The 27520-nt window shown below is 58.3% G+C and overlaps 2 protein-coding genes across 2 annotated transcripts in view; one reads left to right on the top strand and one right to left on the bottom strand.

Moving 5' to 3' along the window:
• Window positions 1-27520, top strand: part of LOC130143468 (heat shock factor protein 5-like) — a 244798-nt gene that overhangs the window by 22502 nt on the left and 194776 nt on the right. The gene's annotated exons all lie outside the window — the stretch shown is intronic.
• LOC130143467 (uncharacterized) lies at window positions 90-24534 on the bottom strand. Its single transcript, XM_056326151.1, has 7 exons — window positions 24204-24534; window positions 23012-23129; window positions 22498-22621; window positions 21966-22094; window positions 19121-19903; window positions 760-964; window positions 90-544 (listed from the first exon to the last, which is right to left on the bottom strand). Exons 1-7 carry the CDS (start codon window positions 24532-24534, stop codon window positions 378-380), a joined length of 1857 nt encoding a protein of 618 aa, XP_056182126.1. The 3' UTR covers window positions 90-377.

Below are 27520 nucleotides of genomic sequence, written 5' to 3'. Positions count from 1 at the left end.
AAGGCGGGCATTCTTTATGACAGCGCTGGGAGCACGGGGGAGTGCTCACCAAGTTACTCGAGGGTACACATTACACACAGCAGAGTACTTGCACGCTCACAGTGCATCACACATGCACACTCCACCAAGTTGTCTCCTCTTGCGGCCAGAACTTCCCCACTCAGAACTTGCCTGCACACGTCTTTCTCCCAGGATGGACCAGGCACAGACAACCACTGGGGGAGTGTGCTCAGCTTTTATTGACCTCAGAAAGTGCCCAGGGTGGAGAGGAGTCTGGCAGCACAATGTCCTCATGGCAGCTGAACGTGTTGGGCGCCGTCCATGCACCCATGCCTCGCGTGCCTCCCTGTGCCACACCCTCTGGGTACCGCACAGGATCAGGGCCAGCTGCCATCTCTGGGGACCCTTCTGCCAGCACGGCGCTGCTGCTCTCGCTGTGGCCTGATGCAAGTACAGCAGAAAGCCTTGCACAGAGCCCTGAGCGCCCTGCGGAAGAGGGAGGGCCGTCGCCGTCGAGCTGGGGCATGCGGGAGGGCAGCCATGCCTGTGGAAGGAAGAGATGTGTAGGCAGGGGGCTGGGCAGGTACCGGGCAAGATCCTGCCTGCTCCCCGCCACCGAGAGCTTTCCCCAGGGAGTGGTGGCCAGGGAACGGCCAGCCCCCATGCACGCAGTCCTTCTGCTTTGGCCTGGGTGCACATTGCCGGGACGGCTGGGCTAAGCCTTCCCTTGCCGGGCCAGCGCTACACTCGGGGATGTACCTGGCTCATCCTCGGGCTCATCCCTGGGCTCGGAGCAGGGCCACGTGTTATCTGGCTGCCTCTCCTGAAAACCACCACGGGGCTCCTGGCAGAACTCCAGGAATGACGGGTTGACCCAGATGCTGTAGATGATGATTCCCGCTCGGCACAGCTCTATATCATCATGTTCCCAGTTTTCCTCCTCAGACAAGAACCTTGGCGCGCCCTATAAAAACATTAAGGGCAAAAGGAGACCTAAGCATCTGTAACTGGGTGCCGGGGGAAACACAGGCGCTTAGGGATATGGATTAGTGGTAGAATATGCAGTGCTATGTGTCGGGTTGGTTAGGATTATGGTCTCTGCAGCCAGAGGAGGGCTGTGCGTCACCTCTGTGCTGGGAGGCCACTTACACGGGGAGAAGAAGAGCACAGGCAGGGGATGGAGGGGCTGTCAGCGGGATGACACGGACAGTACAAGCCATCTCCCTGCTGCACACATGCCCTGGACACTGTGCCTGACTGCAGTACCTCGTGATGCAGCCTGCTGTTGGGCTGGGGGGGGGCGTTTGCCTCCTCATGCGTGGGCATCTTCGGCGGCGCCTGCCGACGACCGGCCATGGGCACCCAGGGGAGATGCTGCCTCCTGAGGGAGTGGCTCTCCTGGGAGTGGGCACCCCAGGGCTCTGGCTCCTTAAATACCCGCGGGGTCACCGTGGGGACCCGCATCACAATGACCTCTGGGCACGCTGCGCCGCCTGCATCACAAAGCCCTGGCTGTGGATGCTGTGGAGCCTGGCGGGGACTGGCTGTGCCCGGCTGTGCCCGGCGTGGGGCAGCCCCTGCTTGCCCCTCACAGAGGCCCCAGCAGGCCCGAGCCCGCACCTCCCACATCCCCCCGGTGCCAGCAGCCTCTGCAGAGCTCAGTCCTGTGTGCGTGCAGCAGCTCTGGCTGCCACCGCCCGGGGCCTTGTCCCCACGCATGGCTCCCACACAGGGCGCCCAGGCCTGGGGACGCTCCGGTGCCCGCTACAGCAACGCAGGGGAGGCCCGCAGGCCCGTGCCCAGAGGCCACTGGCCACGCCGAGCTGCTCCCGGCAGTCGCCATGGGCCGCGGGGTGACCAGCCCTCTCCCCAGCCGGCTCTGGGAGGTCCCTCCCAGGCTGCTCTTCTTCAGTGCCTTTCCTCCAGAGGTGGAGCGTGCACGGGCTCACACCCACAGCCAGGACGAGGGAGCAGGGCTGCCTCCCTGGGGCTGACACTCTGTGCTCCCCTTCCAGCTGGAACGAAAAGAAAAGCCGCCTTTGCTCCCAGTTACAACACAGAGAAACACCCGTGTCTCGTGCACGTGCCTGCACCTTTTCTGACAGAAAATGGCTTTGGGGTACTATGGAAACTCCTGGGGAGAAAAAAAAACCCAAACCATTAAAACAAACGCTGCTCAGCTGATGTTGGAGACCTTGGTATTAGACACCCAGACCTGTTCTCCTCCACGCAGCTGTCACTCCTGCACCAGGAACTGCTTGCTAGTGGGTGAATCTGACGGCAGCAGCTCCCAGGCAGAGCTGGGAGCAGCCCCTGGGGACACCTTTAGGCTTTACAGCAGTGTTTGCTGCCCCAGCACGGGTCCCCTGCCCCCTGCAGGGACCAGGCAGGAGGCCGGAGGGAAGAGTCCCACCAACAGCTTTGGCCTCCAGGCTGGAGAACCCTGTCCCAGGCTCAGGCACCGCTGCCTCCGGGCTCCCCTACCCCATCCTGGGGCAATAAGGCAACTCTCTTCCTTCTACAGAACAACACTCAAAGCTTAAGGGGAGTTTCCTCTTAAGGCATTTCCTCCCTAATGCAGGTTTCCCCCAGGCCTAGAGGTTGCCACAGGGCTCTATGGTCAGTGTTCAAAGGTGTCTCAAATGCCAAAAGGAAAGTGGCTTTTCGCAGGCAACAATGCAGTGAGATTTCTGAAGCTGTGTAAAATAACGTGTTCACCTTGCCAATCAAGTGCGTTATCGTGAGGACCTGGCAAGGGCCCTGCTTTTGTACAGCAGCAGAGATGCTGTTGTAGCCACAGGACTCCAAGTTCTGGGGGCGTGAAAGGAACAAACTCAAACATCTCAGAGCTCGCCATGACATCAAAATAGCTGGCCGGGAGACCCTTCTTCGAAGCTGCTAGATGAAATGACAGGGCAGAAACGTAGAGGGAGCAAGTTTTCTCAGGAAGGGAAAGAGAAACCCCACTTTTTTTGAAACACAGATTTAGCCCCCTTAATATTTTTTCTTGTTAGATTGTGTCAGCAGTCAGACTGCAAGGACGTGATTAAACTGTTAAAACACCCAGATACTTGAGGATTATTTCCTGTATTAAATCCTCTTACAAGCAGGGCGGTCTGTTGCCCTGCGGGTAGGGTAGTACAGTGGTATGACTGGCATGACAGGCGATTTTCCTTTCCTAGTACAAGGATGCATTTATGAAGGCAACTCTGGGGTGTAAGCGGTGCCGCACAACAAAGCAGCCTGTGAAACCCAGACGTTAGCCGTTAGAAACAGGAAGAAGAGGCAATGGGCCTTTGCTTCAGACTCGGCAAAAGATTTACCAAACCCGAGGCAGGTGACAAAAAGGGAAGAGTTTCCGTGGCGTAACTTTGGTGTGGCAGGTGAGGTTTCCATCCATGTTCCTCATGCCTCCGCCTCGTTTTGTTTGCAGATGCAGCGTTGGATCAAACTGCAAGACCAGTTTTCTTTACTGCACATGCTACTGTAGTGCAAATACCCTGTGGTTTCTCAGGACGCACCCCTAGTGCCTGATGGCTGAGATCCCCACTGGCTCCAGTAGCTGCACTCGGACCCCCCCTCACTCCACTGGCTGCACTGGGACGCACACCAGTAGCTGGCACCACAAGCCAGAGCTGCCTACGGCCTGGCCTTGACTCCAGTAGCTGGCACTCAGTCCACCCCCGCCACGTCCCCCATAGCAGGCACAGCGTCCCTTCAGCTCTCAGACAAACAGGACAGGGAGTGAGATTACACAGAGAGGTCATTAAAAGAGGTTTAATGAGAAGCTCTATGAGAAGACAGGACAGACGTCATCTATGCCCTGCCACCAATCACTTGTCTCTGGGGAGACTGTGGTGTCATCAGGTCACCCGTCACCTGGAACTTCCTCAACGAGATTAGAGGGGATCAATCCCCTTGTGCCGTCGGTCAGCTCTCCCACGTACCAACCGTCTCCATCCGCGTCTCCAAAGATGTAAACGTATTGTCCAGCAACTAGCGGAAGCTCCAGCTCAGGCCGCTCGTTGGGACCGTCGAAAGGATCATAGCTGTAACGAGCGATGAATGCTCGAAGCTCTGCCGGTTGTTTTCTCATAGCCTCCAGCAGGACGGACTCCTTGTCTGCTCCCAGGTTAGCCTGCTGCGGCTCGGAAACGGTGCTGTTGGATCTTTCTCCTCCCAGCCATTCCAGTTCCTGAAACAGCTGCTGGCAGCATTTCTTTAGCTTCTCAAACCGATCACTCAGTTCCTTCAGCGGGGCTGGAAACGCTCGCAGGGGTTCTCTGTGCTCCCTGTGGGCCAGCTTTGTCTCCTCATGTTCCCTCTCCAGCTGTTGACTCCTTTCTGCCCTGTCCCTCATGGCTGTCAGCTCGCGCTTGGCCGCTTCCAGTTGGGTAAAAAGACAGATGGTTGCTTGGATGGCAGAGTCTCGCTCCTCTGCCAGTCGCGCTAGCTGCCCTTTCAGGTTGGCATTTTCAGCCTGAACCTGTTCTGTCAAAGCCATCTGCCCACGCAGGCGAGCATTTTCTTCAGCCAGGTGGGTGTTTTCATTTGTCACCTTGGCGAGCTGCACCTGCAACTCCTCACAAGCTTGCCCAGGGGTGCTCACATCAGAGGATCCCTCTTCATCTGCGGCTGCTCGGGCCTCCAGCCCCTCAGCTGCCTTCTGTGCCAAGTCGTGCCGCTTGTCCCGTGCCAGCAGAGCTCTGCTGGGCTCTCCCATTTCTCCACCCCTGGGCTGAGGAAGCAATGGCGGGCACAGTTGCTCAGCGGAGCGCTGGATGGGCAGTGGCCCGCGAGCATTGACCAGGCGATGGATGGTCACCTGCAGCTGCCTGGCTCGCTCTCCCAGCCGCAAGGTGAGGGCAGCTAGTTGAGCATTCTTCTGCTGCAGTCTCCCTGCCTCCTTGCACGCTCTTGGAGAACCGTCCTTTCCCAGGAGGCGGCTCTCCATCTCAAGGGCACTCTGTTGCCTCTCCAGGTCTTTCAGAAGACGCTGCAGGCGTCTGCTCTGCTGCAGGAGATGGCTGTATGCGCTGCCAGGCAGCATCAAGTCCTCCCGCTCCATCACCCGGAGCTGAGCACCTCTCACAGCCTGGCACGTGGCTTGTGGCCCAGCACTGTGGCTTTCTGTTGGTCTTTCCTGCAGGGCCGCCAAGGTGTGGGGCCTGTTTCTGCCAGAGGAGCAGGAGCTCTGCGTCCCCTGATGGCCCTGGTGGCCAGGAGAGCCCTCGGGCTGGGCCGTGCAGGGGGAGGCAGGCAGCTCGCGCTTGAACCGCTGCAGGATGGGTTGGGTGGACAGTGCCATCTCCTGCTGCAGCTGGTTCTGGAGGCAGCGGGTGCGGGTGGGCTGGGAGACAGCTGTGGCATTGGCTGCAGGGCTGCGTGGGGCATGGCTCCTGCTCTGCCCACTGGGGGCTTTCCCCTGCTCACCAGGGATGCCCCGAGTAGATGAGTCAAGCTGTTGGTGTCTGCTGGCTGTGGTGATGGTGGCCATCTGATCCTCCGTCTTCACTGACGGCATGGCCACATGCTCCTTAAGAGCCTCTTGGTGCTCCCGCAGCGACTTGCCTTTGCACTTGGTCTTTATGAGAGACAGCTGTGTTTTGGGGTGGCGCTCTTCCACTTGTCCCTGCTGCCCTGAAGCCACATCCCGCCTGCCCAGGGAAACTGGCACAGAAACCCTGCCAGCAGCACCGGTGCTTTTACGTGCGTCACGCACGTGCTGACCTGCAGAGGCCTTGCCACTCTGGGCCGCCCGGACCTCCTCTGTTCTTGCCATCTTCGCCGCACCCAGCCTGTGTTCCCGATGCCACTGTGCCGCTGTCTGCTGGCTGGGTCGGTGGCTCCCAGTGCAAACCTTGTCCGGGTCCTTCCTCAAAAGGCACCTCTTTTTCTCCTTCCCAGCTGCGGCATTGGCTGCAGGGCTGTGTGGGGCATGCCTCCTGCTCTGCGCACTGGTGGCTTTCCCCTGCTCACCAGGGATGCCCCGAGTAGATGGGACAAGCTGTCGCTGTCTGCTGGTTGCAGTGCTGCTGGCCTTTCCCCTGCCCTGGGCAGAAGCTGCAGAGGCTGCTGCTGGCAGAGGCGGGAGCTTGCAGCAAGTGCTGGCAGCTCCTGGTGCCCGAGCTGCGTGCACCTTCTGTGGTGCTGCTGCCTGCCTTGCTGGCAGACGGGCTGTCTCCTCCCGCCTCACCCTGATGGAGGGCATTGCCACCCTGCACGCCGGGCTGTCCGTCTGCAAGAGAAGGCGAGGAGAGAGGCTGCGTGACTGTGGCCCTTCGCCCGTGCCCCCGTGTCCCAGCTGGAAGAGCCCCTGTGCCGGCTCCCCTGCCAGCCCCCAGGGCAGCACTCGGCCCCACAGGGAGTTGCCGCTCGGCTCCCAGAGCTGGCTGGGGAGCGCACTGCTCCGGCCATGGCCCACAGTGACTCCTGGGAGCATCCCCAGCATGCCCGGGCAGCCTGCAGGCACGGCTTGGGGGGCTCAGCTTGCTAGGTGACCGGGCCCTCCCGTCCCCTCCTGCAGCTCCCGCCTGCCTGTCGGCAGCGCCTGGACTCGGGAAGACGTTTGTCCCGGGCTCCCTCGGGCTCCCTACCTGTGCGCGTCGGCTCCCAGCGGCCTGCGAGCTCTGTGGGCAGGGGAGCCGTCGCAGCCTGTTCCCATGGGGGGACGAAGCCTGTCCCTGGCTGTCCTGCGGCGCTGCCAGCGGCCGCCTGTGGCCCATCTGCGGGCAGGAGGAGGAGAAGTCAAGGACTGGAGGCGGCTGCCTTGGCACAGCGGCCCCCACAGTGGCGGCAAGCCCGGCCCTGGCACTAAGGCAGCTCCGCGTGGCCCCGTCCCACCACCGGCCTCCCCCTCCTGCCCCGTCCCTCACCTGGCGCCGGTTCTGCAGGCCCGGCAGCCTGCTGTTGGGCTGGGGGGGGGCGTTTGCCTCCTCATGCGTGGGCATCTTCGGCGGCGCCTGCCGACGACCGGCCATGGTCACCCAGGGGAGATGCTGCCTCCTGAGGGAGTGGCTCTCCTGGGAGTGGGCACCCCAGGGCTCTGGCTCCTTAAATACCCGCGGGGTCACCGTGGGGACCCGCATCACAATGACCTCTGGGCACGCTGCGCCGCCTGCATCACAAAGCCCTGGCTGTGGATGCTGTGGAGCCTGGCGGGGACTGGCTGTGCCCGGCTGTGCCCGGCGTGGGGCAGCCCCTGCTTGCCCCTCACAGAGGCCCCAGCAGGCCCGAGCCCGCACCTCCCACATCCCCCCGGTGCCAGCAGCCTCTGCAGAGCTCAGTCCTGTGTGCGTGCAGCAGCTCCGGCTGCCACCGCCCGGGGCCTTGTCCCCACGCATGGCTCCCACACAGGGCGCCCAGGCCTGGGGACGCTCCGGTGCCCGCCTACAGAACGCAGGGGAGGCCCGCAGGCCCGTGCCCAGAGGCCACTGGCCACGCCGAGCTGCTCCCGGCAGTCGCCATGGGCCGCGGGGTGACCAGCCCTCTCCCCAGCCGGCTCTGGGAGGTCCCTCCCAGGCTGCTCTTCTTCAGTGCCTTTCCTCCAGAGGTGGAGCGTGCACGGGCTCACACCCACAGCCAGGACGAGGGAGCAGGGCTGCCTCCCTGGGGCTGACGCTCTGTGCTCCCCTTCCAGCTGGAACGAAAAGAAAAGCCGCCTTTGCTCCCAGTTACAACACAGAGAAACACCCGTGTCTCGTGCACGTGCCTGCACCTTTTCTGACAGAAAATGGCTTTGGGGTACTATGGAAACTCCTGGGGAGAAAAAAAAACCCAAACCATTAAAATAAACGCTGCTCAGCTGATGTTGGAGACCTTGGTATTAGACACCCAGACCTGTTCTCCTCCACGCAGCTGTCACTCCTGCACCAGGAACTGCTTGCTAGTGGGTGAATCTGACGGCAGCAGCTCCCAGGCAGAGCTGGGAGCAGCCCCTGGGGACACCTTTAGGCTTTACAGCAGTGTTTGCTGCCCCAGCACGGGTCCCCTGCCCCCTGCAGGGACCAGGCAGGAGGCCGGAGGGAAGAGTCCCACCAACAGCTTTGGCCTCCAGGCTGGAGAACCCTGTCCCAGGCTCAGGCACCGCTGCCTCCGGGCTCCCCTACCCCATCCTGGGGCAATAAGGCAACTCTCTTCCTTCTACAGAACAACACTCAAAGCTTAAGGGGAGGAGGAAAAGCCTACTTCCTCCCTCATGCAGGTTTCCCCCAGGCCTAGAGGTTGCTGCTGTCTTCTGCTCTGCTGGGAGAGGGGTTGGAGCCTTTCTCCACCTCTCCTTGACTGCCTCTCTCCTGGGCTGGGCTGGAGGGTGGGGAGTCCAAGCGCCTCCAGTGCCGAGGGCCTGCCAAGGAGCAGACGCTCTCAGCAAAGCAGACGGCAACCACAGGTGCTGTTTCCCAGAGGACCTCTTGAAAGCAGCCTGCAGCAGGACCTGGCAGCCGGGAGACCCAGCACTGCGTGCCTCTTATCACGGCCGATTTTGTCGCTTGCATCCTGCTGCCACTCTCTCCCTCACCAGCATGAGCAGGCAAACCCCTGCCCTGCAGCTGGGTGTCTGTCCTGCTCCCCCGCTCTGGAGACCTGCCGCCCTGGGTGCCCCGAAGGAGAGGGTGGCTGCTGCTCTCAGCGGTGTCAATCGCTGCCCGTACCTGGGGTTGCTGTCGGTCCTTCCCCGCAGACCAGGCTCCCCACGCCGCCCACTCTGCCTTTGCTTGCTCGAGCTGCTCTTGCCACTTGGGCCTCACTTGCTCCCACTCTGCAGGCAGCTGCCAGACCTCCTGGAGGGGACGGCAAGGCAGCAGAAGGCAGGATTAGTCTCAGCGCCTGGAACGGGTGTCCTTCGGGTCTGACCCGTGTTGCCGCCCCTTGCCTCAGCTGGTCGGTTGGCAGGGCTTTGCCCCTAACACATCGGGGGCTCGGGGGTCATTCTAGGCTCCTGGCAAACACAGCTGCGACCAAAGCCCTGCACTGTGAACAGCCGAGAAAGGACTTGGGCATCTCCCATAGCCCCTGGGCCAGGAGAAAGTGTTTTGTGACAACCCAGGGGGCAAGGAAGATCTGAAGGAGGTGACAGACAGCCGACAAGGAGCGCACGTCCAGGGCTCCTTTCAGGCTGGCTCTCTGCACAAAGAGGCTTCTGCCGAGTCCCCAGCAGCACGGCAGCTACAGCAAGGCACGCACCTGCAGCGCTTTCTGGCAGTCGTCTGAGGATGGGAGTGTAGAGGTGGGTTTGGCTGGAGAAGCCGGCTCCTGCCTGCCTGCCTCCTTCATCCTGGGGGAGCTGCCTGGACGTGGGGGGAGCGCACTGCAAAGAGGCACCGGGAGCAGTCGGCATGAGCACGGGGCAGTTTGCTCTCCCACTTTCGCCTGGCACCAAAGCTCCCCAGGCTGGCAGAAGCAGCGCGCGAGGTGGGGCCATTTCTGCTGGCAGCGGGGAGCCTTTCCTGAGCCCCCTCAGATGGACGGGGGAGGTCTGCACCTCAGCTCTTGCGTGAGGGAACCACAGGGACGTGGGGTGCACTCAGCATCCGCCACCTTCCCCAGGGAGGGGCCCACAACAGGGGAAACAAGCACATAAGAGCCATGCGGCACGTGTCAGGGACCTTGCCGCGTCCCTGCAGCCGGAGTGTCCGGAGGGGAGGTCTCTCCTCCACGGGTGCAGGATCCCTTTCATCCCTTCCCACCAGGGTCTCACCTCTCAGAAGTCTTCTTGCCCAAGTCTTTCTCTCTTGTGCCTGGCCCCTGACTTGGCAGTGCAGCAAGGGAAAGCTTCCTCCGTCTCTGCAGCAGCTTGCCAGGATGCGCCTCTGCACCTGGCAAAGGAGGAAACTCAGCAGAGCAGCCCCCTGGGGAGTGCCTTTTGACGGAGCTGTGGTCACCCAGCGCGGGGCAGGGCCTCAGCTGGGCAGCGGAGACCTGTTCCCACACCTTGTCTGAGCCTGGACTTTGCTGCAGCCTTCTTGGCCCAGGCGGACAAAGCCTTGGCCACTGCTCTGCTGACCACCGTAAAGCGAAACCTGGGCAGTAAATGATGACACGGGCTTGAAGAAGGGTGACCCCTACCCTCTGCAGCTTCCCAGCACTAATCCTCACGACTCTCGTGTGAGGCACGGCACCCCTCTTCCTCGTGGCCATGCAGCCATGCATGGGTTTTATTAGCAATCTATCTCCCCCCAACACCAGGCGGCGTAGCTTAAAGCCCTCCCTGTGTGCAGCTGGCTCTCTCTGACGGGAGTGACGGGCAGGCTGGGCATGAGAAACGCAGTGACGCTGCCCGGCCACTCCAGGAGAACACACGTGTAACCCCAACTCATCGTAAGTTAACCAGAAACCAGCCCCTTCAGGTCAGGCCCCCTCCCAGACTCAACGTGCAACGCCGAGCCCCGGCAAGGCGCACTCCTGATCAGGAGCTGGGAATCCGCCCGCTCGGTCAGTCGAGGGCTGCAGAGGAAACGCACTCACCTGGGGAAGGCGTGGGCAGGAGCAGCCTGCATCCCCCGAGTGCTGGTCGCTCCACCGGAGACAGCTGCACCGGGCATCCTCAGCCTCTGTAAAGTGACACAGAGCTGCTAGAAGGTTTCCAAGGCACTTTGCTCTTGGCTCCCAAAGGAAGCAGACCTGTCTCCTGCTCCAAAAGGAAGCCACTTTTCCAAACCCCTCCTCCAAATCCTCCGCCGTGAACAGGAGCCCTTGCTCTGCTCTGGAGAAGCTGCACAGCAAACACTGAGACTGCGCAGTAACGCTGCCAGCCTTTCTGTAGGGCAAGAACTCAGAAGCTCAGAATAAAACTTCTTTTCCAATGGAGAATTCAGCGTGGGCGAGCACGTGGAAAGGTGTCGGACTGGCCTGCCACGTGCAGGCTGCCCAACGACCATCGGGTTGCTCACCCTTCAAGAGGCTTCCCAAAGTCACTGCATCACCCTCAAAGCCTGAGCAGCTCGCAGTGCTGAGCAGCGCAATCCAGCTGGCCTTGCTCTCCAGCCCTGTGACGCAGTCGCAATAGAATCGCATGCACAGGACGTTGTCGGTGAAGGACAGAACGCCAATGTCCTTGAAGGTGAAGGCGAGGCGCTGCCTGTTCCTCAGTTGGAAAGAGTGCAAGAGTATGGTCTCTTGCACACAGCTCTGCACCACGTGCCATGGGAAGGAAGTGGCTCGTGACAGCCACCTGTGGTTCAGCGGCTCGTTCTTGACATCCTCTGCAAGCAGGAGGAACATCGTCACTGGCAGAGCGGGCTGAATTTCTATGTAAAATTAGAAACGGAATGCCAGAGAAAAGGTCGTTCATGGAAACGGCTCTTGGGGAGTGGTTATTTTGGGAGGAGCTCAAGCTGTCTGCCTAACTTTGGAGGGAATTCTCTCCAGAGAAATTCTGAAATCCCAGCTTCTCTGTGCCCTTTCTGAAGGGCAGAGAGCATGCACCCCAGTCCCAAACAGGGCGCGGGAAAGTGGATGGTGTCCGTTGCCTTCTCACCAGGGATAACCTCTGTGAGGAACGCGAGCTCCCGCAGAGTTAACTCACCAATGTCCAGCTGGGAGACGGGTCTTCAAACCGCGTACACCTCTTCCTCACCTTGGAATCGCTCTTGGACCGTAGCAAAGGTCCCGAGTCCTGTGACCAGGACCCCCTGCCCAGGAAAACGACGCAAAGGCTGACCACAGGGAAGAGCAAAATCTATCATGTGCCAAAAGCTTTCTCAGACTAGATCTGGGCACGCTTTCGCCCCTGGTTGACCACGAAGCAAGAGCAGGAGAGCTGCTGAGGGACTCCCTGAGAGAGGCCCGCTGTGAATCCTCCGCGGGAGGAGCAGCAGCGCTTCACCTTTCTCGGCCCTGGCCGTCGGGCTGGGTGAGGGTGAGCTTTTCAGCGGCTGCAGGTCTCGGTCGCAGAGTGCAGCGAGGGTGAGGGCAGGCAGAGATCAGGCAGGAGAGGCTGTGCTCACTGAGGACATCCCCAGGGAAACAGGAACTCTCCAGGGACACACTGGGGACACCAGCACACAGGCAGGGACAATATTATGATGTTAGGGACTTCCGGGGGGACACCAGGACTCCCAAAGGGATGTCACTGGGACATTAAAGACACCCACCGAGACACACTGGGACACAAGAACACACGGGGAGACACCACGGTGATATATAGAATGGCCTGGTAATATCTGGACCCCTCCAGGGACACCACTGTGACATTAGGAATTTCCCAGGGATGCCCCCTGGGACATCAGGGACCACCCCCTCACCTTCCCCGGGGACACCAGGACCCCTCCAGGGACAGCACTGGGACATTAAGGACCCCCCTTTAACACAGCCCTACCCCAGGGACAATGTAGGGGCATTAAGGACTCCTCCCAGGACACCAGGACCCCCACAGGACCAGAAACGCACAAGGGACATACTGGGAACACAAGGACAAACCTGGGGACATCCCTGGGACATCAGGGACACCACGACTGCCCCAGTGACACCACAAGGACATTAAGGACCCCCACAGGGACACCTTGCAACACAAGGACATCCTGGGAGACACCACTGGGACATCATTAGAATAGCCTTTAGGACATCAGGACCCCTCCAGGGACACCCCCGTGACATTAGGAATTCCCCAGGAACCCCGCCCCGGGACATAACAGCCTACCCACTCACCTCCCTGGGGACACCAGGACCACCCCCAGGGACACCCCACAACGCCCCAGGGACACACTGGGACACCAGGACACCACCACCACCACCCCGCCCAAGACACCATTAGGACATCAGGGACATCCCTAGAACCTTAACCACTAGAGCGTTAAGGACTCCCAGAAGGACATATTAGGTCACATGCACCCCCTGACAGACACCACTGGGACATCTAGAATGGACTGGGGACATCAGGATGCCTCCAGGGACACCGCTGTGACATTAATGACCCCCACCAGGGACACATTGTGATACACAAGGACCCACTGACACACCACTGGGACATCTAGAATGGCCTGGGGATACCAGGACCACCCCAGCGACATTCAGGACCCCCCTGGAAACACACGACCTGCATCCAGGGAAACTGCAGGGGCATTAGGAACTCCCCCTGGGACACCAGGACCCCCACAGGACACACTGGGACACCCGAATGCCTATAGGGCCACCTGAGAACACTAGGACATCTCTGGAGACATCCCTGGGACACCAGGGACACTCCCGGGGACATTAGGACCCCCCCAGGGACACCCTAGTGACATTGGGGACATTTTGGAAGCAGAAGGACCCTCCACAGAGCACTCCTGGGACATCAGGATCCCCCCAAGGGGACCCTCCAGCAGGTCATTCTCAGTTGTCACGCAGAAGCTCCCCCTCGATGGAAGTCCTTAGCAGCAGGGCAGCCCTCAGATCTGCACTGTCAAGGAAACGGAGCCCCAGAAACAGACCCCCCACCCCAAAATGGGAGGACCCCCTCCCCACATGACACTTGTTAGTTTAACATTATGCTAGGGGCCAACCAATGTCCTCCTTTTTCTTCTAGTGCCGTGACGACCACGGGTGGTACATGGATGGTCACCTCCTGCCCCATGGGGAACTTAGGGGCCTCCTGCATCAGTAGCACAGGTGCTGCTCCTGCTTTAGGGCATCCAGGCCATCCTGAGCTCACCTCATCCAGCTCTTTGCAGGAGCAAGATACAGCCCGCCCCTGAGGCCCTAAACAATGTGCCAGAACTCCAAAGGCAATACCTTTTCCCTCACGCTTAAGAAGTGCACAGGTCTTTGTCACATCAGGTAATCCCCACGTGGGGGCCTCCACCAGAGCTCACTTTTTTTCAGATGCTTGAAAGTGGCTTTACCCTCCTCTGTCCCGCTGATAGACCCATGGCAGGAGGTTTTCAGTAGCTCGTACTGAGCTTTCACAAATAAAACACAATTGCCTCCCCAAAGCCGACACCATCCGACCACCCCGAGAAATCCTCGTAGTTCCTTGAGAGTCTGAGGCTCCGCGAGGCAGCGAATAGCCTCCTTCTGTTGGGATCCCAACTGTCTCTGGCCTTCCAGCACTTCAAACCCCAAACGTGGAAGTGACTCCTCGATAATTCCATATCCACTAATTCCCAAGACATTTAGAAGGCTTATCGTCAGGGAAAGACATAGCTCCCAAGTCCCTGCCGCAACCAGAATATCATCCTATGATCGCAGAACTCTTCCCTGATCATTTTCTGTTCTCCAAATGTCAAACTGCTTTGCCAACTGATTCCCAAAGATTGTCGGGATATTTTGAAAGCTTTGTGGTACAACCGCCTAAGTGTATTGCATTTTCCTTCCCGTTTCTGGGTTTGCGCATTCAAAAGCAAAAGGCTTCTGACTGACAGTGCCCCGGGGAACACAGAAAAAGGCATCCTTCACATCAAAACCTGTACACGATCCCTGTTCCCCTGTAAGGGTGGTTTCATATCTGTATGGATGTGCTACTGCAGGATAAATACCTTGAGGTATGTGATTTGTTGCTCTTAAATCCTGCACCGATCGGCAATCTTGACCCTTGGTCTTTTTCACTGGCAACACTGACGTGCGGAATTAGACTCTATAACTCGAAAGTTATAAAGTAGGTATGTTTATTGCACGCAGATGCACGGGGGATCGCTCCTCCACAAGCGTGCATACCCGAAGTGACGAACCATCTCACATTTATACAATGAACAAATGAATATTCAATTAACGCCTATACATATTCGTTACCTAAACCCCGCTTCGTATGTTAATTAGCTTATCAGTCCGTTTCCTGGAATGTGGTGGTCTTGCAGGTTTGTAGGTGATTCATGTTCTTGTGACTATCCGATCTTCTTCAGGTGATTCATGTCCTTGTGACCACCCGATCTTCTTCAGGTGATTGTGACCACCCAATCTTTTCCAGCAAGGAGACTTAGCACTCCCTCCCTCTAGATAGCATTTGAATGTCTCTCATCTTTTCTTATTCTCTTTTAAATAGCCCCTTTGTTAGAGGAAGAGGGGCAGGCGTCTCCCCTTTGTTAGAGGAAGAGGGGCAGGCGTCTCCCCTTTGTTAGAGGAAGAGGGGCAGGCGTCTCCTCAAAACTGTGGTTGTCACCGCACGCATGACTAGTCACCATACCCACATTCCTTAAGCAGACACATACAATCACAATCCATGTCCATTATCCCCATTTCACATTATTTCTCCATATCAACACAGGGGTGTTGGATTTCGATACACACCCCACCAGCAGGCTGTACTTCAAGAATTTCTGAATTATCGCTACCGACCCACTCCTAGCTTCCAGCTTCAGGTGACACTGTTTCATTCTCAGCGGGGATGATCCAGGCTTTAAGTCAGTCCTTACAGGTTTTGACCTGTTGGATTTTCCAGGAACCTCTCCGGCTCGTACAATAGGAATCACAGCATCTCTGACCTCCGGGCGTATCTTTCTCCTTTCAAGGCAGCATAGCCTTTAATAACAAAGCTGCTGCCTCTCGACACAAACAGTTTCTGGAATTCAGATTTCTATTTCCTCGTTTTAAAATCAGATTTCTGCTTCCAATTTTTTGGAGTAGATCTCTCCCCAAACAATGCTTCTGGAGAATTTGGCTAGTATAAAAACTGATGAGTAACCCACTGTTTTCCCAGCTTCATTGTTAAAGGTTTCAAAAATGGCCAAGTTTCATGGGTCCCTGCCATACCAGCAATGCTTATATCCTTACTGCTTAGTTCCCCTCTAAAGTCTTCTGAACAGAGGAAGTAGCCCCAGGATCTACCCAAAGCTCAACTTCTTCACTTCCCAGCTCCACTTTAACCAGAGGCTGCTCTGGGGAGAGACTCCTCCGCTCCCCCTCATTCCTCGCTTACTGGGAGCAAGGGGGCAGAGGGGCTCCAATCCTTAAGCAGACGGTCTTCTTCTGAACGCCCATCCCTTTTGCACTGTGCACACTGATTATCACCCAACCGAGGGCTGGGCCGGAGTCCCCCCTCTGGGGGCTCTGCCCTGTCCTCAGGACCTTCCCCTCACCCTACCATTTTACTCTGATACCGCCAACAAGCGACAATTTACTCTTCCCTTTCGACTCTCTCTATGACGATCTGCAATGCAAGCAACGTCCAACAGCTTTCCCCTACCTTGAGCAATCACTTCCTTGTAACTTCTGTAACTTTCTTCTAATACCATCCCAGGATTGGCCCACCAATAGAGGGGCCGATTGATCTCATCCCTCTTAAGATTCAGGGTCAGCACTTGTAGAGTTGCGGGCTACCTCCTTCATTCTGTTCTGCAGATCTGGGGGGGGCTCTTGGCTATCGTGCCTAGCCTCGTACCGTTCGGACATGGTTATTGCCTTAGCCACAGCATTTTGAATGCCAAATAGAATCCCTTTCTGACACCGAGTCCAAAGCTGCCTGGGTCCGTTAACATGCAGGTCCCAGTTTGGACCAACAGAGGGGAAATGATGCTCCACAGTTCCTGTTTTAACCTCAGCTTCCACATGCATTCTAGCGGCTTGACAAATCATCTCCTTCTCACTACTATCAAATAAAACCTGCAGTACTGCCGCTATATCCTTACACTCTGGATCATCCTGTGTTTTAACCATCATTATTTCAAAAACACCAGCCGCCTTCTCAGGGTCGTCTCGGTAATTTCCTGCGGTTGCTTTGCAATGCTTCAACTCTGTTCTTGAAAACGGGACCGTCACCGTAACGGGTCCTTCGTTTCCCACAGCCTGGCGCAGGGGAGCCTGTATCACTTCCCCTGGTCTGGCCCGCTCCCACCCTGCGGCTGGGCTAAAACCTTCTGCCCCACTAAATCGCTCTCCCTCTTCACAGCCACTTTCCCTGCCACCAGCCTCGTCAGCTCGCCTGCCACCACTTTCTCTTACCCTGCTCACATCACTAATATCAGCATCAGAACTCTCTCCCCGTCTCTGCTGGGCTTCAACCATTAACTCTAAACCATTGTCTCTAAACCTCCTTCTTTCTTGTAGTCATTACAATTTTAAACACCTCTGTCTGATACTACAAGCAGAGCAGACCCTTTTCAACAACCTCTTCTTATCCTTTCCCAAAGCCAAGAGAAAAGGATCTCAGGAAGGTAAATTTATACCACGCTGGTTTTGCCATTCAGAACGGGTCTTTACAGTGGAAAAAGATCAGCGTATCAAACTCTGTCCCTTTTCCTTTCCTGCCTTCAAAACAACATCAGCGGTAACATCATACAATAATGCAAACTGCCATTTTCCCCCGTCGCCCAGTTTATACAGAGACCACCCCTGAGTACACTATTGCACTAGGGTGCTTTTAGTTACATTTCCCTCAGAACTACCCCTTGATTCTTCCCAGTGTCCCAAAACACATCCCAGGGGAGACTGCTGTAAAATACCACGGCCGTGTACACTGACCAGGGCCCGTTTCCTTTTAGTGTCCTGAACATTTTATCATACACATGTATAGAAGTATTTTCAGATGTTCCGAGCGCACTCTACTAGACACACACACACACACACACACACCATTAATATACTTGAGTATGCCAGGCAGAAATTTCACCAGACACATTGTTTGCAGGAGAGCCCTCAATAACCCAACCCAGCAGGGCTTTTGCCTCTGCTTAGGGGCAGGTATCCCAGACCACCAGGAATGCCTGACATCTTACCGGGGGAACGTTGCTTTGGAGTCGTTGGTCCGGGAATCAGAGGTCTTCCCCAAGAGTCCCTCAGTGCCGGCTGGAATTGCTGCGATCCGCAGCTCCACCGACGCTCAACAGCAGAGTCTCACCTGGGTCACCAGAAAATGATCCCGTAAAGGCGGTCACGGTGAAAAACCCTCTCAGACCTGATGTGAAGTTTCAGAAGGCGGGCATTCTTTATGACAGCGCTGGGAGCACGGGGGAGTGCTCACCAAGTTACTCGAGGGTACACATTACATACAGCAGAGTACTTGCACGCTCACAGTGCATCACACATGCACACTCCACCAAGTTGTCTCCTCTTGCGGCCAGAACTTCCCCACTCAGAACTTGCCTGCACACGTCTTTCTCCCAGGATGGACCAGGCACAGACAACCACTGGGGGAGTGTGCTCAGCTTTTATTGACCTCAGAAAGTGTCCAGGGTGGAGAGGAGTCTGGCAGCACAATGTCCTCGTGGCAGCTGAAGGTGTTGGGCGCCGTCCATGCACCCATGCCTCGCGTGCCTCCCTGTGCCACACCCTCTGGGTACCGCACAGGATCAGGGCCAGCTGCCATCTCTGGGGACCCTTCTGCCAGCACGGCGCTGCTGCTCTCGCTGTGGCCTGATGCAAGTACAGCAGAAAGCCTTGCGCAGAGCCCTGAGCGCCCTGCGGAAGAGGGAGGGCCGTCGCCGTCGAGCTGGGGCATGCGGGAGGGCAGCCATGCCTGTGGAAGGAAGAGATGTGTAGGCAGGGGGCTGGGCAGGTACCGGGCAAGATCCTGCCTGCTCCCCGCCACCGAGAGCTTTCCCCAGGGAGTGGTGGCCAGGGAACGGCCAGCCCCCATGCACGCAGTCCTGCTTTGGCCTGGGTGCACATTGCTGGGACACCTGGGCTAAGCCTTCCCTTGCCGGGCCAGCGCTACACGCAAGGATGTACCTGGCTCATCCTCGGGCTCATCCCTGGGCTCGGAGCAGGGCCACGTGTTATCTGGCTGCCTCTCCTGAAAACCACCACGGGGCTCCTGGCAGAACTCCAGGAATGACGGGTTGACCCAGATGCTGTAGATGATGATTCCCGCTCGGCACAGCTCTATATCATCACGTTCCCAGTTTTCCTCCTCAGACAAGAACCTTGGCGCGCCCTATAAAAACATTAAGGGCAAAAGGAGACCTAAGCATCTGTAACTGGGTGCCGGGGGAAACACAGGCGCTTAGGGATATGGATTAGTGGTAGAATATGCAGTGCTATGTGTCGGGTTGGTTAGGATTATGGTCTCTGCAGCCAGAGGAGGGCTGTGCGTCACCTCTGTGCTGGGAGGCCACTTACGCGGGGAGAAGAAGAGCACAGGCAGGGGATGGAGGGGATGTCAGTGGGATGACATGGACAGCACCAGCCATCTCCCAGCTGCACACATCCTGGACACTATACGTGCCTACAGTACCTCGTGATGGTCGCTGCCAGCAATGCACCCTGGGCTCACCTGGTGCCAAGACTCTGCAGACAAGGTAGAATCCATGTAATCTCTTTTGTTGTCCCCTGCTGGCTCAAGGTGGGGTAGGGCAGCATCATCTGGGGCGGGGGGTTGAGGCAATGAAGGAGCCACTTCATCCTTGTGTGCTGCTGGAGACTCAGTGGCTGTGCTGGGCTCTCTCTGAGGCTCCCCAGACAAGGGAGGCTCACTGTCCTGAGGTGCTGCAGGTGGTGCTGCTGCCATTACCACACCCACACTTTGTGCCGGGTCCCCATGTTCTGCCAGCTGCTGACTGAGCTCCTGTATCGCAGGCAATGCCTCGTGCAGGACCTCTCTCATTTTGCAGTCGTCTGTGTCCTGCAGAGCCATGTTGTAGGCTATGGGGCTGTGTGGGGCAGCAGCCTGGCTCTCTGCCACAGCTGTGGGCTGCTCACTGAGGAGAGGAGAAGCTGGTGTCTTCCTCGCCTCTTTTCCTACGGTAGCTAGAGATGCGCAGTACCACTCTTCCACAGGAGCTCCGGTCAGGGCAGCAGCTGCTGGCTTATCATCCATGTGTTCCTCTGGGACAGGGGACACTCCCTGCAGGTTTCTGGCTTTGTCTCCTGATGTCCCTCTGCCTACACTGCTCAGCCAGCAGGGCCCATCCTGGAGACCAGCGTGGGTGTCCTGGTAGAAATCCAGGAATGAGGGGTTGGCCCAGATGCTGTAGATGAGGGTTTCCTCTTCTTGGCACAGCTCTTTATCATATTTGTCTTCCCAATCGTCCTGCTCAGACAAGACACCTGACACATCCTGTAAAAACATTAAGGGCAAAAGGAGATCTAAGCATCCGTTATTGGGTACTGGGGGAAACACAGGCACTTAGGGACATGATTTAGTGGTAGAATATGCAGTGCCACGTGTCGGGTTGGTTAGGTTTATGGTCCACAGCCAGAGGAGGGCTGTGCGTCACCTCTGTGCTGGGAGGCCACTTACACGGGGAGAAGAAGAGCACAGGCAGGGGATGGAGGGGCTGTCAGCGGGATGACACGGACAGTACAAGCCATCTCCCTGCTGCACACATGCCCTGGACACTGTGCCTGACTGCAGTACCTCGTGATGCAGCCTGCTGTTGGGCTGGGGGTGGGCGTTTGCCTCCTCATGCGTGGGCATCTTCGGCGGCGCCTGCCGACGACCGGCCATGGGCACCCAGGGGAGATGCTGCCTCCTGAGGGAGTGGCTCTCCTGGGAGTGGGCACCCCAGGGCTCTGGCTCCTTAAATACCCGCGGGGTCACCGTGGGGACCCGCATCACAATGACCTCTGGGCACGCTGCGCCGCCTGCATCACAAAGCCCTGGCTGTGGATGCTGTGGAGCCTGGCGGGGACTGGCTGTGCCCGGCTGTGCCCGGCGTGGGGCAGCCCCTGCTTGCCCCTCACAGAGGCCCCAGCAGGCCCGAGCCCGCACCTCCCACATCCCCCCGGTGCCAGCAGCCTCTGCAGAGCTCAGTCCTGTGTGCGTGCAGCAGCTCCGGCTGCCACCGCCCGGGGCCTTGTCCCCACGCATGGCTCCCACACAGGGCGCCCAGGCCTGGGGACGCTCCGGTGCCCGCCTACAGCAACGCAGGGGAGGCCCGCAGGCCCGTGCCCAGAGGCCACTGGCCACGCCGAGCTGCTCCCGGCAGTCGCCATGGGCCGCGGGGTGACCAGCCCTCTCCCCAGCCGGCTCTGGGAGGTCCCTCCCAGGCTGCTCTTCTTCAGTGCCTTTCCTCCAGAGGTGGAGCGTGCACGGGCTCACACCCACAGCCAGGACGAGGGAGCAGGGCTGCCTCCCTGGGGCTGACGCTCTGTGCTCCCCTTCCAGCTGGAACGAAAAGAAAAGCCGCCTTTGCTCCCAGTTACAACACAGAGAAACACCCGTGTCTCGTGCACGTGCCTGCACCTTTTCTGACAGAAAATGGCTTTGGGGTACTATGGAAACTCCTGGGGAGAAAAAAAAACCCAAACCATTAAAACAAACGCTGCTCAGCTGATGTTGGAGACCTTGGTATTAGACACCCAGACCTGTTCTCCTCCACGCAGCTGTCACTCCTGCACCAGGAACTGCTTGCTAGTGGGTGAATCTGACGGCAGCAGCTCCCAGGCAGAGCTGGGAGCAGCCCCTGGGGACACCTTTAGGCTTTACAGCAGTGTGTGCTGCCCCAGCACGGGTCCCCTGCCCCCTGCAGGGACCAGGCAGGAGGCTGGAGGGAAGAGTCCCACCAACAGCTTTGGCCTCCAGGCTGGAGAACCCTGTCCCAGGCTCAGGCACCGCTGCCTCCGGGCTCCCCTACCCCATCCTGGGGCAATAAGGCAACTCTCTTCCTTCTACAGAACAACACTCAAAGCTTAAGGGGAGGAGGAAAAGCCTACTTCCTCCCTCATGCAGGTTTCCCCCAGGCCTAGAGGTTGCTGCTGTCTTCTGCTCGGCTGGGAGAGGGGTTGGAGCCTTTCTCCACCTCTCCTCGACCGCCTCTCTCCTGGGCTGGGCTGGAGGGTGGGGAGTCCAAGTGCCTCCAGTGCCGAGGGCCTGCCAAGGAGCAGACGCTCTCAGCAAAGCAGACGGCAACCACAGGTGCTGTTTCCCAGAGGACCTCTTGAAAGCAGCCTGCAGCAGGACCTGGCAGCCGGGAGACCCAGCACTGCGTGCCTCTTATCACGGCCGATTTTGTCGCTTGCATCCTGCTGCCACTCTCTCCCTCACCAGCATGAGCAGGCAAACCCCTGCCCTGCAGCTGGGTGTCTGTCCTGCTCCCCCGCTCTGGAGACCTGCCGCCCTGGGTGCCCCGAAGGAGAGGGTGGCTGCTGCTCTCAGCGGTGTCAATCGCTGCCCGTACCTGGGGTTGCTGTCGGTCCTTCCCCGCAGACCAGGCTCCCCACGCCGCCCACTCTGCCTTTGCTTGCTCGAGCTGCTCTTGCCACTTGGGCCTCACTTGCTCCCACTCTGCAGGCAGCTGCCAGACCTCCTGGAGGGGACGGCAAGGCAGCAGAAGGCAGGATTAGTCTCAGCGCCTGGAACGGGTGTCCTTCGGGTCTGACCCGTGTTGCCGCCCCTTGCCTCAGCTGGTCGGTTGGCAGGGCTTTGCCCCTAACACATCGGGGGCTCTGGGGTCATTCTAGGCTCCTGGCAAACAGAGCTGCGACCAAAGCCCTGCACTGTGAACAGCCGAGAAAGGACTTGGGCATCTCCCATAGCCCCTGGGCCAGGAGAAAGTGTTTTGTGACAACCCAGGGGGCAAGGAAGATCTGAAGGAGGTGACAGACAGCCGACAAGGAGCGCACGTCCAGGGGTCCTTTCAGGCTGGCTCTCTGCACAAAGAGGCTTCTGCCGAGTCCCCAGCAGCACGGCAGCTACAGCAAGGCACGCACCTGCAGCGCTTTCTGGCAGTCGTCTGAGGATGGGAGTGTAGAGGTGGGTTTGGCTGGAGAAGCCGGCTCCTGCCTGCCTGCCTCCTTCATCCTGGGGGAGCTGCCTGGACACGGGGGGAGCGCACTGCAAAGAGGCACCGGGAGCAGTCGGCATGAGCACGGGGCAGTTTGCTCTCCCACCTTCGCCTGGCACCAAAGCTCCCCAGGCTGGCAGAAGCAGCGCGCGAGGTGGGGCCATTTCTGCTGGCAGCGGGGAGCCTTTCCTGAGCCCCCTCAGATGGACGGGGGAGGTCTGCACCTCAGCTCTTGCGTGAGGGAACCACAGGGACGTGGGGTGCACTCAGCATCCGCCACCTTCCCCAGGGAGGGGCCCACAACAGGGGAAACAAGCACATAAGAGCCATGCGGCACGTGTCAGGGACCTTGCCGCGTCCCTGCAGCCGGAGTGTCCGGAGGGGAGGTCTCTCCTCCACGGGTGCAGGATCCCTTTCATCCCTTCCCACCAGGGTCTCACCTCTCAGAAGTCTTCTTGCCCAAGTCTTTCTGTCTTGTGCCTGGCCCCTGACTTGGCAGTGCAGCAAGGGAAAGCTTCCTCCGTCTCTGCAGCAGCTTGCCAGGATGCGCCTCTGCACCTGGCAAAGGAGGAAACTCAGCAGAGCAGCCCCCTGGGGAGTGCCTTTTGACGGAGCTGTGGTCACCCAGCGCGGGGCAGGGCCTCAGCTGGGCAGCGGAGACCTGTTCCCACACCTTGTCTGAGCCTGGACTTTGCTGCAGCCTTCTTGGCCCAGGCGGACAAAGCCTTGGCCACTGCTCTGCTGACCACCGTAAAGCGAAACCTGGGCAGGAAACGATGACACGGGCTTGAAGAAGGGTGACCCCTACCCTCTGCAGCTTCCCAGCACTAATCCTCACGACTCTCGTGTGAGGCACGGCACCCCTCTTCCTCGTGGCCATGCAGCCATGCATGGGTTTTATTAGCAATCTATCTCCCCCCAACACCAGGCGGCGTAGCTTAAAGCCCTCCCTGTGTGCAGCTGGCTCTCTCTGACGGGAGTGACGGGCAGGCTGGGCATGAGAAACGCAGTGACGCTGCCCGGCCACTCCAGGAGAACACACGTGTAACCCCAACTCATCGTAAGTTAACCAGAAACCAGCCCCTTCAGGTCAGGCCCCCTCCCAGACTCAACGTGCAACGCCAAGCCCCGGCAAGGCGCACTCCTGATCAGGAGCTGGGAATCCGCCCGCTCGGTCAGTCGAGGGCTGCAGAGGAAACGCACTCACCTGGGGAAGGCGTGGGCAGGAGCAGCCTGCATCCCCCGAGTGCTGGTCGCTCCACCGGAGACAGCTGCACCGGGCATCCTCAGCCTCTGTAAAGTGACACAGAGCTGCTAGAAGGTTTCCAAGGCACTTTGCTCTTGGCTCCCAAAGGAAGCAGACCTGTCTCCTGCTCCAAAAGGAAGCCACTTTTCCAAACCCCTCCTCCAAATCCTCCGCCGTGAACAGGAGCCCTTGCTCTGCTCTGGAGAAGCTGCACAGCAAACACTGAGACTGCGCAGTAACGCTGCCAGCCTTTCTGTAGGGCAAGAACTCAGAAGCTCAGAATAAAACTTCTTTTCCAATGGAGAATTCAGCGTGGGCGAGCACGTGGAAAGGTGTCGGACTGGCCTGCCACGTGCAGGCTGCCCAACGACCATCGGGTTGCTCACCCTTCAAGAGGCTTCCCAAAGTCACTGCATCACCCTCAAAGCCTGAGCAGCTCGCAGTGCTGAGCAGCGCAATCCAGCTGGCCTTGCTCTCCAGCCCTGTGACGCAGTCGCAATAGAATCGCATGCACAGGACGTTGTCGGTGAAGGACAGAACGCCAATGTCCTTGAAGGTGAAGGCGAGGCGCTGCCTGTTCCTCAGTTGGAAAGAGTGCAAGAGTATGGTCTCTTGCACACAGCTCTGCACCACGTGCCATGGGAAGGAAGTGGCTCGTGACAGCCACCTGTGGTTCAGCGGCTCGTTCTTGACATCCTCTGCAAGCAGGAGGAACATCGTCACTGGCAGAGCGGGCTGAATTTCTATGTAAAATTAGAAACGGAATGCCAGAGAAAAGGTCGTTCATGGAAACGGCTCTTGGGGAGTGGTTATTTTGGGAGGAGCTCAAGCTGTCTGCCTAACTTTGGAGGGAATTCTCTCCAGAGAAATTCTGAAATCCCAGCTTCTCTGTGCCCTTTCTGAAGGGCAGAGAGCATGCACCCCAGTCCCAAACAGGGCGCGGGAAAGTGGATGGTGTCCGTTGCCTTCTCACCAGGGATAACCTCTGTGAGGAACACAAGCTCCCGCAGAGTTAACTCACCAATGTCCAGCTGGGAGACAGGTCTTCAAACCGCGTACACCTCTTCCTCACCTTGGAATCGCTCTTGGACCGTAGCAAAGGTCCCGAGTCCTGTGACCAGGACCCCCTGCCCAGGAAAACGACGCAAAGGCTGACCACAGGGAAGAGCAAAACTCTATCACGTGCCAAAAGCTTTCTCAGACTAGATCTGGGCACGCTTTCGCCCCTGGTTGACCACGAAGCAAGAGCAGGAGAGCTGCTGAGGGACTCTCTGAGAGAGGCCCGCTGTGAATCCTCCGCGGGAGGAGCAGCAGCGCTTCACCTTTCTCGGCCTTGGCCGTCGGGCTAGGTGAGGGTGAGCTTTTCAGCGGCTGCAGGTCTCGGTCGCAGAGTGCAGCGAGGGTGAGGGCAGGCAGAGATCAGGCAGGAGAGGCTGTGCTCACTGAGGACATCCCCAGGGAAACAGGAACTCTCCAGGGACACACTGGGGACACCAGCACACAGGCAGGGACAATATTATGATGTTAGGGACTTCCGGGGGGACACCAGGACTCCCAAAGGGATGTCACTGGGACATTAAAGACACCCACCGAGACACACTGGGACACAAGAACACACGGGGAGACACCACGGCGATATATAGAATGGCCTGGTAATATCTGGACCCCTCCAGGGACACCACTGTGACATTAGGAATTTCCCAGGGATGCCCCCTGGGACATCAGGGACCACCCCCTCACCTTCCCCGGGGACACCAGGACCCCTCCAGGGACAGCACTGGGACATTAAGGACCCCCCTTTAACACAGCCCTACCCCAGGGACAATGTAGGGGCATTAAGGACTCCTCCCAGGACACCAGGACCCCCACAGGACCAGAAACGCACAAGGGACATACTGGGAACACAAGGACAAACCTGGGGACATCCCTGGGACATCAGGGACACCACGACTGCCCCAGTGACACCACAAGGACATTAAGGACCCCCACAGGGACACCTTGCAACACAAGGACATCCTGGGAGACACCACTGGGACATCATTAGAATAGCCTTTAGGACATCAGGACCCTTCCAGGGACACCCCCGTGACATTAGGAATTCCCCAGGAACCCCGCCCCGGGACATAACAGCCTACCCACTCACCTCCCTGGGGACACCAGGACCACCCCCAGGGACACCCCACAACGCCCCAGGGACACACTGGGACACCAGGACACCACCACCACCACCCCGCCCAAGACACCATTAGGACATCAGGGACATCCCTAGAACCTTAACCACTAGAGCGTTAAGGACTCCCAGAAGGACATATTAGGTCACATGCACCCCCTGACAGACACCACTGGGACATCTAGAATGGACTGGGGACATCAGGATGCCTCCAGGGACACCGCTGTGACATTAATGACCCCCACCAGGGACACATTGTGATACACAAGGACCCACTGACACACCACTGGGACATCTAGAATGGCCTGGGGATACCAGGACCACCCCAGCGACATTCAGGACCCCCCTGGAAACACACGACCTGCATCCAGGGAAACTGCAGGGGCATTAGGAACTCCCCCTGGGACACCAGGACCCCCACAGGACACACTGGGACACCCGAATGCCTATAGGGCCACCTGAGAACACTAGGACATCTCTGGAGACATCCCTGGGACACCAGGGACACTCCCGGGGACATTAGGACCCCCCCAGGGACACCCTAGTGACATTAAGGACATTTTGGAAGCAGAAGGACCCTCCACAGAGCACTCCTGGGACATCAGGATCCCCCCAAGGGGACCCTCCAGCAGGTCATTCTCAGTTGTCACGCAGAAGCTCCCCCTCGATGGAAGCCCTTAGCAGCAGGGCAGCCCTCAGATCTGCACTGTCAAGGAAACGGAGCCCCAGAAACAGACCCCCCACCCCAAAATGGGAGGACCCCCTCCCCACATGACACTTGTTAGTTTAACATTATGCTAGGGGCCAACCAATGTCCTCCTTTTTCTTCTAGTGCCGTGACGACCATGGGTGGTACATGGACGGTCACCTTCTGCCCCATGGGGAACTTAGGGGCCTCCTGCATCAGTAGCACAGGTGCTGCTCCTGCTTTAAGGCATCCAGGCCATCCTGAGCTCACCTCATCCAGCTCTTTGCAGGAGCAAGCTACAGCCCGCCCCTGAGGCCCTAAACAATGTGCCAGAACTCCAAAGGCAATACCTTTTCCCTCACGCTTAAGAAGTGCACAGGTCTTTGTCACATCAGGTAATCCCCACGTGGGGGCCTCCACCAGAGCTCACTTTTTTTCAGATGCTTGAAAGTGGCTTTACCCTCCTCTGTCCCGCCGATAGACCCATGGCAGGAGGTTTTCAGTAGCTCGTACTGAGCTTTCACAAATAAAACACAATTGCCTCCCCAAAGCCGACACCATCCGACCACCCCGAGAAATCCTCGTAGTTCCTTGAGAGTCTGAGGCTCCGCGAGGCAGCGAATAGCCTCCTTCTGTTGGGATCCCAACTGTCTCTGGCCTTCCAGCACTTCAAACCCCAAACGTGGAAGTGACTCCTCGATAATTCCATATCCACTAATTCCCAAGACATTTAGAAGGCTTATCGTCAGGGAAAGACACAGCTCCCAAGTCCCTGCCGCAACCAGAATATCATCCTACGATCGCAGAACTCTTCCCTGATCATTTTCTGTTCTCCAAATGTCAAA

The sequence above is a fragment of the Falco biarmicus genome, unplaced genomic scaffold (assembly GCF_023638135.1).
Source record: "Falco biarmicus isolate bFalBia1 unplaced genomic scaffold, bFalBia1.pri scaffold_30, whole genome shotgun sequence".
In the NCBI taxonomy this organism is placed as follows: Eukaryota; Metazoa; Chordata; class Aves; order Falconiformes; family Falconidae; genus Falco; species Falco biarmicus.
The sequence above is the reverse complement of the archived record's forward strand: the minus strand, read 5'-3'. Positions and strand labels throughout refer to the sequence as shown.